This window comes from Monodon monoceros, unplaced genomic scaffold (assembly GCF_005190385.1).
Source record: "Monodon monoceros isolate NGI ecotype Baffin Bay Population unplaced genomic scaffold, NGI_Narwhal_1 Super_Scaffold_3, whole genome shotgun sequence".
Classification (NCBI taxonomy): domain Eukaryota; kingdom Metazoa; phylum Chordata; class Mammalia; order Artiodactyla; family Monodontidae; genus Monodon; species Monodon monoceros.
This window is the reverse complement of record NW_021703780.1, coordinates 20,359,645-20,373,795: the sequence shown is the minus strand read 5'-3', so window position 1 is coordinate 20,373,795 and position 14,151 is coordinate 20,359,645. Positions and strand designations below refer to the sequence as shown.

The following is a 14,151-nucleotide window of genomic DNA, read 5'->3' as shown; positions in this document are numbered from 1 at the left end:
TTAACCACTAAACGAGGAAAGGACTGCAAGCCACGTATCAGTGTCTTGAGCTCCAGGGGTATAAACTATAAGTGGAAACGTAAGAAAAAGAGGTAACTTGTGTATCTTTTCCTATACACGATAAATGTTCTCTACATTTCAATTTTGGTTATGACAAAAGCTGCACCACAAAGTTACTAACATGTGTCTAAACGTACAATGCTTGTCAGTGTCCCACACAGAATAAATTTCTAACTTATTTACTGTGCCAGGCCCTGCGCTCATAAGTGCATTACACACATTATCTAATTCTCCCTTTAATTACACGAAGCAGGTGGCAGATGCGAAAACTGAGCGAGGCTTAGAGAAATTAAGTAACCTGCTCAGGGTCACTTCAGAGCCCAGGACTGTAGCCCTCTGCGGTACTGCTGTGAACCAGACCCTTCATACCAGAGGAGGCAAAGGAGCTTCCAGCTGTCGTCCAAGGAATGACAGCAAGCGCCTCCAGATGAGGCCACTTCCCATGAACATAATTCCTGTGATCAGCCAAAACACTCTATGGTCCTAAAAGAGAACACACAGTTAATTTCAATCACAAAAGGTTAGTTTCCTTAGTGATAAAATTTCCTGAACTTATCATTGCCCCAGAGTTTAAAAGAAACCTTCTGTTATTTGTACTGCTCTTTCCTATAGGAACTAAGAACAAATAGCACCCAGAGACCAAGCGTCAGAAAATAAATCAGAAGGAAAACATGATTTAAGAGTATTTTACGATCATCAATGAACCCACATTAACTGCTTTTACTTTGTGTTTCCTTCGTCTGTTTACATTCACACAAATTTCAATAGTTATAATAGTTAGGATCACATAGGACATACAACTTAATTTAAATTTTTTGCTTATAGCCAAATTTGCCAAACTGTGAGCTGAGGTGTCCTGGCATTACAGCACCACAGAATACTTTAAATTCTCAAGGAAATCACAGTGCCATCTGTGGAATACCATAAGAACTGCTACTCTTAAATTGTTTTGACCTACCTTCTTCATAAAAGAAACTGTAAGGTAACACGACAGAAACTCTAACATAATGAAAGAAACTTTTGGTCTAGGGATGCTGCAAAAAAATTACTAAGACACTAAAAGCATCATAAACCAAGAAAGTTTGGGAACCTCTGACTTACAGTGAACATTTTCCCTCACTGTCATTTTCTTTTCTTTTTTTTTTTTTGTGGCCACGCTGCACGGCTTGCAGGATCTTAGTTCCCTGACCAGGGATCAAACCCAGGCCCCCAGAGTTCCAACCACTGGACCGCCAGGGAATTCCCCTCACTGTCATTTTCAGAATTGTATTATCTTTTGCAGTGTGATGCTTTTGAGTGCATGTGTGAATGTACAGAATCACAGAATTTATATTAATCTCCCACATGGAAGGAGTCTCAGCTACAGAAATGCCATTCGTTATTATCAACAATGGCTTGGTCTCCAGTGATTGGGAGCTCAATTTCCTCCAAAATGATCAGTAACCACTGATGGAAATTCAAGCCACATATGAAAAAGAAATCTGCCTCCTTTTTAACATGAAATTAGATGTTAGACATAATTTATCAAGAAGACAAGTGCTAATGTGAGTTAACTGTTTGGATGAACACATTTCCAGTTATCCTAAACGAAGGCGCTAATTTATTAAGTAAAAATTATGTTTAAATGAGACTTAGCATACCCAGATTACTGTTGTTTTTTGCTATAGACTGGTTCTGTAATGCCCTATAAATCAAAAGTCTGGGAATGCTAAAATGTGATAAACTTGAGAGGTAAGCAAGTCCAAAATTCTATGTGTCATTAAAATACACACACAGCACAGTGTGAGACCTCTAGGAGATTAAGGGAAGGGACAAGTGTCTAAGAGTTGGATTTTTAATGCCCCCTCTGCTCTGGGCATGCCCTGCAGTATTGTATGTTTAAGTACCTACCTTTCAAGCTCTTCATCTCTGCCACTGCACTGTTCAGTCTATCTACTCCTTAAAAATAAGATGCCTAGAACATCTTGATGTGCCAAAGGCTAAAAAAACACTAAAACTGATGGGGACATGTCAAAAGTACTCAGAAGTCAGCATGAAAGGAACAATTTGAACACCAAGATAAATAATGACAGTAGTGACAGATTATAACTCATTGACTAAAGTAAGACCCCATGAGTCCATACTGATACAAATGAATAAATAACTGGGAGAGAAGGAAGGCTCTACTTTACAAAGAATAAAAGTAGGAGGAGTGATGAAATTAGAAATCACCATGTGATAATCATCATTGCAGTACTTGATTCAGACATGAATCCACTTTGGATCAATTAGTGGATGCTAAAACTAGAGGGTGCAAATTATTAGAGAACTGCAAATCAAAACCACAATGAGGTACCAGCTCACACAGGTCAGAATGGCCATCATGAAAAAGTCTACAAGTAACAAGTGTTAGAAAGGGTGTGGAGAAAAGAGAACCCTCCCCTACACCGTTGGTGAGAAATGTAAGTTGGTGCAGCCACTATGAAAAACAGTACAGAGGTTCCTCAGAAAACTAAAAATAGAATTATCATATGATCCAGCAATCCCACTCCTGGGCATATATCCAGACAAAACTATAATTCAAAAAGATACAAGCACCCCTATGTTCATAGCAGCACTATTCACAACAGCCAAGACATGAAACAAACTAAATGTCCACTGAGAGAGGAATGGATAAAGAAGATGTGGTATGTGTATACAATAGAATATTACTCAGCCATCAGAAAGAATGAAATAATGCCATTTGCAGCAACATGGATGAAACTAGAGATTATCATACTAAGTGAGTCAGAGAGAGAAAGACAAATACCATATGATATCACTTACATGTGGAATCTAAAATATGGCACAGATGAACCTATCTAAATAACAGAAACAGACTCACAGACATAGAGGACAGACTTGTGGTTGCCAACGGGAGGGGGTTGGGGGAGGGATGGAGTAGGAGGTTGGCGTGAGCAGATGTCAGCTATTATATAGAGAATGGATAAACAACAAGGTCCTACTGTATAACACAGGGAACTATACTCAATATCTTATGATAAACCATAATGGAAAAGAATATTAAAAAATGTATATATATGTATAACTGAATCACTTTGCTGTACAGCAGAAACTAACACAACATTGTAAATCAACTACACTTGAATTAAAAAAAAAAACAACTAGAGGGTACAAATTTGATCAATAGCAGAGTTCTTACAAGATACTTAATTCCACAGAGAAAAAGAGTAACTTCACAGGACAGAAAGTGGGCAGATACCACCTTAACCAAATGATCATAGTATCACCAGTAATGAGACAAACTGACATCAAGGGTCTCCTGATGGGATTCAATGTGAGGAACACACTGACACAACGTGTAACCAGAATCTAATAATGAAGAAAGAGTATCAAGGGCCAAACAACTGACCTACATTCTTTGTGAACGTCAAGGCCATGAAAGACAAAGATCGAAAAACTGGCCTAAAGAAGCCTAAGGAGACATGACAACTATATAACAACACACGATCCAAGATTTTCTATGACGCAAAGGGCTCTACTTAGCTGAGTGGTGACACCTGACCAGGGTCCACAGATTAGAAAATAGTGTTGTTTCAATGTTAATTTTCTGGAGCTGTGGTTATGTAAGAGAATACATGTTTTTAGGAAATACATACTGAAATATCTAGATGTAAAGGAGCATCATTTTTTGTTTACTCTCAAATGATTTAGAAAAAAAGTATGTATATATTGATAGAATGATAGAGTAAATATGATAAAATGTTGCTGTTTGAAGAATCTGGGTAAAGGCTGTACAGTAATATTTGACTATTCTTGAGACAGTCTGGTATTATTTTAAAAAAGAAAAATGTTTTTCCTATCTTGGATTCACCATTGTAAATATTAACTCCAACTATACAAGAACAGGGAAACCTCTGACATTCATAGATTTAATGAACATCTCTCAACTCTTCTCCAGGAAACCTGGAGATGTCATTTGCGACTCTGGTGAGACACTGATCTGAATCTTGCTCTGGGAGGCAAGCCTAGCTCACTACTTTCTACTCAGATCTCATTACAACCAGAATTACTGCATATGCTGAAACTATCAGAAAGGAATTTCTAAAAACTCTTTATTTTTTTTTAATGGGCATTTAGAGAAAAATATTAGAGTAAGCATAAGATAGAGTTAGCTTGTAAAGTGAGTATATGTACATAAAAATAGTTCTTAACAAAAATAATTTGGGAGAATAACAGGAAAGAGTTCTGCAGTCACAAATTGGGGAATTTGCAAAGGTCTTCGGAAGTACCTTCTGAGAATGTCCAGGGTTGGTCTATGTCGCACAAGATATTTTGGCGACTACGGGACTTTCTACTATATTTGGGCTCAAAAGCCTCCAAGAGATTCCTGTCACACTTAGAACAAACCCAAACTCTTAGCATGCGCCACAAAATCAACACGCCCTCCCCCTCTGTCCTTCTGACATTCTCCCTGCCTTTCTCCACTTGACGCAGCTCCCCTACCACTCTGGCCTTCTTGCTGTTCCTTCAACAAGCTCAGTGCAGCCCTGCCTCAGTCTCACATGCATGGTTCCTCTGCTTAGATCACCTTCCTCCCAGGCCTTCCCACCTTCTCTTTTCATTCAGGTCTCTGCTCTAGGGTCACCTCCTCAGAAAGATCTTCCTCGACCACCCTATCTCTAGGATGCCCCTCATCTCACCTCCTGCTAACAGTCTCTCCCTTTACCTGGCTTTATTTTTCTTTATGGCACTTATCACCTAATATACCATGGATCTGTTTATTCTCTTCTACCTCACTGTAATGGAATCTCCACAAGGGCAGGGATTCAATGCTATATCCCCACGGCTAAAAGCAGTGTTTAGTGTGCAACAGGCACCAAAAACCGTTATCTGTAAGATGAATGAATGAAGTGTGCTGCATTTATTTTTCTTTCACATCTTATAAGGAGCATTAAAATGACTACTGCTGACTTTGCTTCAGGGAGCTATGATCTTTTGCAGACTTTAAACAGCAACTGCAAACTTGAGGAACATGGCAAATGGGAAAGTGTGGGATTATTTGGGCACATATAACCAGGGGAGTAATTTTACTCGGCTGGGTTGGGGGTGCAGTCAGGGAAGAGTCTCCTTGGAAGTAACACGTAAGTTGAGACCTGAGAGAGAAACAGATGTTAACTAAGCAAAAACAGGTGGATGCCGAGGAGAGACGTGTGGAGGCCCCGTGAGTAAGAATAGTGATGAATCAACCAACGGTGATGGCAAGGTCTCTGGAGACAAGATGGAGACGTGGGTGCAGCAGACCAGGAAAAGCCCTACAGGCCAAAGAATCTGGATTTTTATCTTAATGACAATCAAAACCCCCTGAATAATTTTACACAGAAGAGTGACCATCAGATTTGCTTCTTTTAAAGACCACTTTATAAAAGTGAATAGTGGTCCTGATGAGATAACGTGGGTTGGACTTCGGCAACAGCCAGAGAATAGATCTGTTAACGAGGACACAGAACCCAGCGCCAGAGTGTGCCTGCCAAACGCGCATGCAGATTCATTTCTAGAAATCTCACAGTAAGACATCTTCTGAAAGTACAAGCCTACAATGTTATGAAAAACCCTGCGAGGGACTTCCCTGGTGGTCCAGTGGTTAAAAGAATCTGCCTTCCAATGCAGGGGATGCAGGTTCCACCCCTGGGCAGGGAACTAAGATCCCACCTGCCGCAGGGCAACTAAGCCTGCACGGCGCAACTACTGAGGCCTTGCACTCTGAAGCCTGCAAGCCTTAACTACTGAGCCTGCGCCACAACTAGAGAGCCCGCATGCCATAACTAGAGAGAAGCCCACGTGCTGCAACTAGAGAAGCCTGCATGCCACAACGAAAGATCCTGCATGCCGCAACAAAGATCCCACGTGCCGCAACTAAGACCTGACACAGCCTAATAAATAAATAATTTAATTAAAAAAAAACCTGAGAGTTTAGTGTTATATTAAAATGGAGCAAAGTGGAAAGTGCAAGTCTTGGGGACTAAATCCTAGTTCTGTTATTTCCTAGCTCTGTGCCCTTGGTCAAGTTACTAACATTTTCTGAGCCTCAGTTTTCCTACCTATAAAGCAGGGAAAATACATTCATTTTCAGAGTTTTGATAACTGAGTCAAATAAAGCATGCAACTGCCTGGAACACTGCCTGACACACAAGAATTTAAAAGAAAGAAAAAAAAGAATCCCTCATTAACACTGCCTCACAGTGTACTACGTTTGGTCAAACCCTTCCCATGTGTAATTACATGTTTTGGGAATCATAAGGTAACCTAGGCTATCTATGTTATAACAGAGTCTAACAATACGGCATGAATTTTAAATGAGTTAGAATATATATTTTATTTCACTAGGGGAGTATACATGTTAAAACTTTCTTTTTAAATCCATTAAAGGGACTTTCCTGGTGGCACAGTGGTTAAGAATCCACCTGCCTACAAGCAGCTCATGCAGCTCAATATCAAAAAAACAAACAACCCAATCCAAAAATGGGCAGAAGACCTAAACAGACGTTTCTCCAAAGAAGATATACAGACTGCCAACAAACACATGAAAGGATGCTCAACATCACTAATCATTAGAGAAATGCAAATCAAAACCACAATGAGGTATCACCTCACATCAGTCAGAATGGCCATCATCAAAAAATCTACAAACAATAAATGCTGGAGAGGATGTGGAGAAAATGGAACCCTCTGGCACTATTGGTGGGAATGTAAATTGATACAGCCACTATGGAGAACAGTATGGAGGTTCCTTAAAAAACTAGAAATAGAACTACCATATGAACCAGCAATCCCACTACTGGGCATATACCCTGAGAAAACCATAATTCAAAAAGAGTCAAGTACCACAATGTTCATTGCAGCTCTATTTACAATAGCCAGGACATGGAAGCAACCTAAGCGTCCATCAAAAGTTGAATGGATAAAGAAGATGTGACACATATATACAATGGAATATTACTCAGTCATAAAAAGAAACAAAAATGAGTTATCTGTAGTGAGGTGGATGGACCTAGAGTCTGTCATACAGAGTGAAGTCAGTCAGAGAGAGAAAAACAAATACCGTACGCTAACATATATATATGGAACCTTAAAAAAAAAGGTTCTGAAGAACCTAGGGGCAGGACAGGAATAAAGATGCAGATGTAGAGAATGGACTTGAGGACACAGGGAGGGGGAAGGGTAAGCTGGGACGAAGTGAGAGAGTGGCATGGACATATATACACTACCAAATGTAAAATAGATAGCTAGTGGGAAGCATCTGCATAGCACAGGAAGATCAGCTCGGTGCTCTGTGAGCAACTAGAGGGGTGGGATAGGGAGGGTGGGAGGGAGATGCAAGAGGGAGGAGACATGGGGATATATGTATACATATAGCTGATTCACTTTGTTATAAAGCAATTATACTCAATAAAGATGTTAAAAAAAAAAAAAAAGAATCCACCTGCCAATGCAGGGGACATGGGTTCGAGCCCTGGTCTGGGAAGATCCCACATGCCGCAGAGCAACTAAGCCCATGTGCCACAACTACTGAGCCTGTGCTCTAGAGCCCACGAGCAACAACTACTGAAGCCCGCGCACCTAGAGCCCGTGTTCCGCAACAAGAGAAGCCACCGCAGTAAGAAGCCCACACACCACAACGAAGAGCAGCCCCCGCTCACTGCAACTAGAGAAAGCCCGTGCACGCATAGCAATGAAGACTCGACACAGCCAAAAATAAATAAAGTTCTCTTTAAAAAAAATCCATTAAAACAATTATCTTCAAAACATTAAAAACAACCTCTAGATTACTGAAATAATACATTCTCACCTCCTCAAGGGAAGATTCCAAATTCATTCCAAAAGCAACTCCCATTAGTCCAAAGAGCGAAAGAGAGAAGGTTCCCATGGTCAACTGTAGGTTCAACCTCATCATCACATTACGGTGGCTGGGGAGGAGAACAACTGCTTAGTTCAGAAGATCTTACCAACTACACGCAGCAAATTCACTGAATAATCTATTAAAGACCACACGGATTAAACATACACCTTAAAAAAAAAGACATGGCCATGTAGTAATTACAAACGATAATGATGGTATAATTCTTTCCAAAATGGAAAAACAAAGCTATCCTTAAAAGCTTTATTACTTTGTATTATTTTATAAAGAAAATACTGATTGTTTTATATGAGGCCTTCTTACCTGTCCAAGTTGATGAATATGATACTCTGTGAATCGTCAATCAGTGCCCTAAGTTCCCGAGCTGCATTGGAAAGGTCCTCAGCTAATCGGTAGTAGTTTTCCAACAGCAACTCCATTTCTTCTGCATGGTCAATCCCAGCACTGCTCTTTTCACTTTAATTAAGAGTTAACATAATTAACATGCCCCCAATACATGCATTATACATTTAGTACCACAGAACTTCCTGAATTAGTATAAAATATTCAGCTACCAGTGAAAAAAACTACCCTTTGCCTTTACTATTATTGTGATTGAGGCCAGTCTGGAGTGGCTTTGCCACTGATCCTAAACATGACACAGGTAGTTGAGGACACGGGTTCCATCCGTACACAGGCCTCACTGTATGCCATGGCCCTGATCCCAGGGATGCTCATGCAATGCTACCAGTTACAGGAAAATGCAGACATGTGAATGCTGATGAATTAGTGCAAATCCCAAATCACTATCAGGTAAAACAAAACCAAAAATTAAAAACGAACATAAAGAGCATTTCCTTTCCAAGGTAAATAATTAACATCATTTTCATATATGAAGTAAACGGTTTTTGAAAAATGTCAATACAGTCAGAGGCTCAAGATGGCAGAGGAGTAGGACGGGGAGCTCACCTTCTCCCACAAATACATCAACATGCGGAACGACTCCCACAGAACACCTACTGAACGCTGGCAGAAGACCTCAGACTTCCAAAAGGGCAAGAAAATCTCCACATAACTGGGTAGGACAAAAGAAAAAAAAAAAAGAGAGAGAGAGAAAGGAACCTGGAAGGGACCTGCTCCCAGGAGGGAGCTGTGAAAGAGGAAAGGTGTCAGAACACTGGGAAGTCTCCTCCCTGGCAGGCAGACCAGCTGGGACGGGGTGGGGGGTGGGGGGGGCTTCAGAGCCTCGTAGGAGAGCACAACAAGCAGTTTGCGGAGGGCAAAGCAGAGAGAGCCCCACACAGTCAGTTGGTGCTGCTGCCTGGCACTCCCCAGCCTGAGACAGTCCTCCACTGGGGCGGGTGGGGGGCCGGGTGCTGAGGCTCAGGCTTCGGAGGTCAGAACAGGAGAGAAGACTGGGGGTGGCTGCCTGAGGGGGCTAGGGTGTGGTGTGCCACCACTGAGGGAAGAAGCCTGGGCCCCCCAGAGAGGTAGGGCACCACTGCTGGGGTGGGGGGGCATGAGGGGGGGGGCCTAAGGAGAGGGGTGGAGCCTCCACAGGAGCTTATTTCTCAGGCAGCAGGGCACTGCTTACATGAGCTCTGGGGGCGGGCACGAGCCACCACTGCCATCTCAGGCTCCAGAAGTGGGAACAGCCTGCCAACGCCGAGGGTCCCATGACCAGGCACCAACCGCTGCCCCTGACCTCCTGGGAGCGTGCGCGGGGCACGCACCTGCTCACCCTCTGACAAGAGGATAATGGCCAGCACACGCTGAGGAAAGAGATGGCAAACATCCAAACCAAAGACAGCCCTCAAGCCAAAAAAATATTAAACCCACAAAAGCTAAGCAGGAATGCTCCCGCATGTAAATAGCCCTCCAAGCCTACAGTAGATAATTGTTTCTCCTAAACTCACAGGGTAAGAGAAATATAAGTTAAATGAAGAAGCAGAGGAACCACTCCCAGTTAAGAGAATTGCCCTGAAGGAACAAACAATGAAACAGACCTCTTCAGTCTAAAAGACACCGAGTTCAAAGAGGAGGTAATGAAAATACTGAAGGAATTAAGAAAGGCTATCAACAGAAATGCAGATTACTGTAAAAAGGAACTAGAAACTATAAGGAGGAGCCAAGAAAAATAAGAAAATTCATCTGCTGAAACGAAAGCTAAGCAATGAATAGCAGAATGAATAATGCAGAAACATAAGTGATCTGGAACACAGAATAATGGAAATTTCCCAATCAAAACAGCAGACAGAAAACCAAATGAAAAAAAATGAAAGCAATATAAGAGACCTATGGGATAATATAAAGTGTGCCAATCTATGTATAACAGGGATTCCAGAAGGAGAAAAGGGGATTGAAAATGTATTTGAAGAAATTATGGCTGAAAACTTCCCACATCTAAAGAAGGAAACAGATATCCAGATACAAGAGGCACAGAGGGTCCCAAACAAGATGAACCCAAACAAACCTACACCAAGACATACTATAATAAAAATGGCAAAAGGTAAAGAGAGGATTCCAAAGGCAGCAAGAGAAAAACAAAGAGTTAATTACAAGGGAATCCCCTTAAGGCTATCATCTGATTTCTCGACAGAAACACTGCAAGCCAGAAGGAAGAGGCAAAATATATGCAAAGTTTTTTGTTTTTTTTTTTATGGTACGCGGGCCTCTCACTGCTATGGCCTCTCCCACTGCGGAGCACAGGCTCCGGACGCGCAGGCCCAGCGGCCATGGCTCACGGGCCCAGCCGCTCCGCGGCACGTGGTATCCTCCCGGACCGGGGCACGAACCCGTGTCCCCTGCATCGACAGGCGGACTCCCAACCGCTGCGCCACCAGGGAAGCCCTATATTCAAAGTTTTGAGAGAGATAAATCTGCAAACTAAAATACTCTATCCAGCAGGATTATCATTTAGAATACGAGGGGAAATAAAGAAGTTCTCAGACAAGCAAAAACTAAAAGAATACAGCAATACCAAACCTATCCTAAAAGAAATATTGAAAGGTCTTCTCTAAATACAAAAGAAGAAGATATAGGAAAGGGGAAATCACAGTTGAAAAGTAAATCACTTAAGTGAGCCAGTATACAGATCAAAAAGAAAAAAAAAAAACCTACTGTGAAAGGATGATAAACACAAGAAACAGCAAAAGGATAAATATGAAGCTGTAAAAAAAGGACATCAAAATCATAAAATGTGGGAAAGGAGAGTAAGAAAATGTAGATTCTTGTTTTTTAGAATGTGTTTGAGCTTATATGACTATCAGTCTAAAGCAAGCAGATATAGGAAGGGGTTAACATACTTGAAAAACAGGGCAACCACAAATCAAAAACATACACTAGATCCACAAAAACCATAAAGAAGAGAACACAAGCATAAAAGGAAATCATCAAACCACAAAAAGGAACAACAACAAAAATCCATAGAATCAACTGGAAAACAAGGTTTAAAATGGCAATGGATACATATGTATCAATGATTACCTTAAATGTCAGTGGACTGAATGCTCAAATCAAGACAGAGTGGCAGACTGGATAAAAAAACAAGAGCCTACAATATGCCACCTACAAGAGACTCACCTTAAGGCAAAGGACACACACAGATTGAAAGTGAGGGGATGGGGGGACCTTGAAGATGGCGGAAGAGTAAGACGCGGAGATCGCCTTCCTCCCCACGGATACACCAGAAATACATCTACACGTGGAACAACTCCTACAGAACACCTACTGAAGGCTGGCAGAAGACCTCCCAAAAGGCAAGAAACTCCCCACGTACCTGGGTAGGGCAAAAGAAAAAAAGAAAAAACAGAGACAAAAGAATAAGGACGGCACCTGCACCAGTGGGAGGGAGCTGTGAAGGAGGAAAAGTTTCCACACACTAGGAAGCCCGTCCGCGGGCGGAGACTGCGGGAGGCGGAGGGGGGAGCTTCGGGACCGCGGAGTTGTGCACAGCGACGGGTGCGGAGGGCAAAGCGGGGAGATTCCCGCACAGAGGATCGGTGCCGACCGGCACTCACCAGCCCGAGACGCTTGTCTGCTCACCCGCCGGGGCGGGCGGGGCTGCGAGCTGAGGCTTGGGTTTCGGTTTTGGACGGAGCGCAGGGAGAGGACTGGGGTTGGAGGCTTGAACATAGCTTGAAGGGGTTAGTGCACCACGACTAGCTGGGAGGGAGTTCGGGGAAAAGCCTGCACCTGCCGAAGAGGCAAGAGACTTTTTCTTCCCTCTTTGTTTCCTGGTGCGCGAGGAGAGGGGTTTAAGAGCGCTGCTTAAAGGAACTCCAGAGACGGGCGCGAGCCGCGGCTAAAAGCGCGAACCCCAGAGACGGGCGCGAGCCGCGGCTAAAAGCGCGGACCCCAGAGACGGGCGGGAGACGCTAAGGCTGCTGCTGCCGCCACCAAGGGGCCTGTGTGCGAGCACAGGTCACTCTCCACACCCCTCTTCCGCGGAGCCTGTGCAGCCCGCCACTGCCAGGTTCCCGGGATCCAGGGACAACTTCCCTGGGAGAACGCACGGCGGGCCTCAGGCTGGTGCAACGTCACGCCTCCTCTGACGCCGCAGGCCCGCCCCGCACGCAGTGCCCCTCCTTCCCCCCCCCACCCCCGGCCTGAGTGAGCCAGAGCCCCCGAATCAGCGGCTCCTTTAACCCCGTCCTGTCTGAGCAAAAAACAGACGCCCTCCAGCGACCTACACGCAGAGGCAGGGCCAAATCCAAAGCTGAGCTCCTGTGAGCTGTGAGAACAAAGAAGAGAAAGGGAAATCTCTCCCAGCAGCCTCAGAAGCAGCGGATTAAAGCTCCACAATCAACTTGATGTACCTGCATCTGTGGAATACCTGAATAGACAAGGAATGATCCCAAATTGAAGAGGTGGAATTTAGGAGCGAGATCTATGATTTTTTTCCCTTTTCCTCTTTTTGTGAATGTGTACGTGTATGCTTCTGTGCGAGATCTTGTCTGTATACTCTTGCTTCCACCATTTGCCCTAGGGCTCTATCCGTCCATGGTTTTTAAAAAAAATTTTTTTTCTTAATAATTAATTTTAATTGTAATAACTTTATTATACTTTACCTTCGTTCTTTCTTTCTTTCTTTCCTTCCTTCCTTCCCTCCTTTAGACAACGAATCACCCCAAATTGAGGAGGTGGTCTCTGAGAGCAAGATTTATGATTTTTCCCCCTTTACCTCTTTTTGTGAAGGTGTATGTGTATGCTTCTGTGTAAGATTTTCTCTGTATAGCTTTGCTTCCAACATTTGTCCTAAGGTTCTATCCGTCCCTTTTTTTTTCTAAATATTTTTTAATTCAATAACTATATTATACTTTATTTTATTTTTACTGTATCTTCTTTCTGTCTGTCTTTTTTCCTTCTTTCCCTCCTTCCTTCCTTCCTCCCTCCCTCCTTTTTTCCTTCTTTGCTTCTTTCTTCCTTCCTTCCTTTCCTCCTTTCCTTCTTTCTTTCCTCATACTTCTACTAATTCTCTCTACTTTTTCTCCCTTTTATTCTGAGCCGTGTGGATGAAAGGCTCTTGGTGCTCCAGCGAGGAGTCAGGGCTCTGCCTCTGAGGTAGGAGAGCCAACTTCAGGACACTGGTCAACAAGAGACCTCCCAGCTCCACATAATATTAAACGGCGGAAATCTCCCAGAGACCTCCATCTTAACACCAGCACCCAGCTTCACTCAACGACCAGCAAGCCACAGTGCTGGACAACCTATGCCAAACAACTAGCAAAACAGGAACACAACCCCACCCATTAGCAGAGAGGCTGCCTAACGTCATAAGGCCACAGACACCCCAAAACACACCACCAGACGTGAACCTGCCCACTAGAGAGACAAGATCCAGCCTCATCCACCACAACACAGGCACTAGTCCCCTCCACCAGGAAGCCTACACAACCCACTGAAACAACCTTAGCCACTGGAGACAGACATCAAAAACAACGGGAACTACGAACGTGCAGCCTGCAAAAAGGAGACCCCAAACACAGTAAGATAAGCAAAATGAGAAGACAGAAAAACACACAGCAGATGAAGGAGCAAGATAAAAATGCACCAGACCTAACAAATGAAGAGGAAATAGGCAGTCTACCTGAAAAAGAATTCAGAATAATGATATAAGGATGATCCGAAATCTTGGAAGTAGAATGGACAAAATGCAAGAAACAGTTAACAAGGACCTAGAAGAAATAAAGATGAAACAAGCAATGATGAACAAC

General features: G+C 43.0%; 1 protein-coding gene across 1 annotated transcript in view; it reads right to left on the bottom strand.

Annotated features, from left to right (window-relative positions):
- Positions 1-14,151, bottom strand: part of MRS2 (magnesium transporter MRS2) — a 41,564-nt gene that overhangs the window by 1,357 nt on the left and 26,056 nt on the right. The window contains exons 8-10 of the mRNA XM_029242633.1: positions 8,261-8,413; positions 7,889-8,006; positions 430-543 (exon numbers count right to left, since the gene is read on the bottom strand). Of these exons, the coding sequence (XP_029098466.1) occupies positions 430-543; positions 7,889-8,006; positions 8,261-8,413 (385 nt within the window). The remainder of the gene's footprint in view (positions 1-429; positions 544-7,888; positions 8,007-8,260; positions 8,414-14,151) is intronic.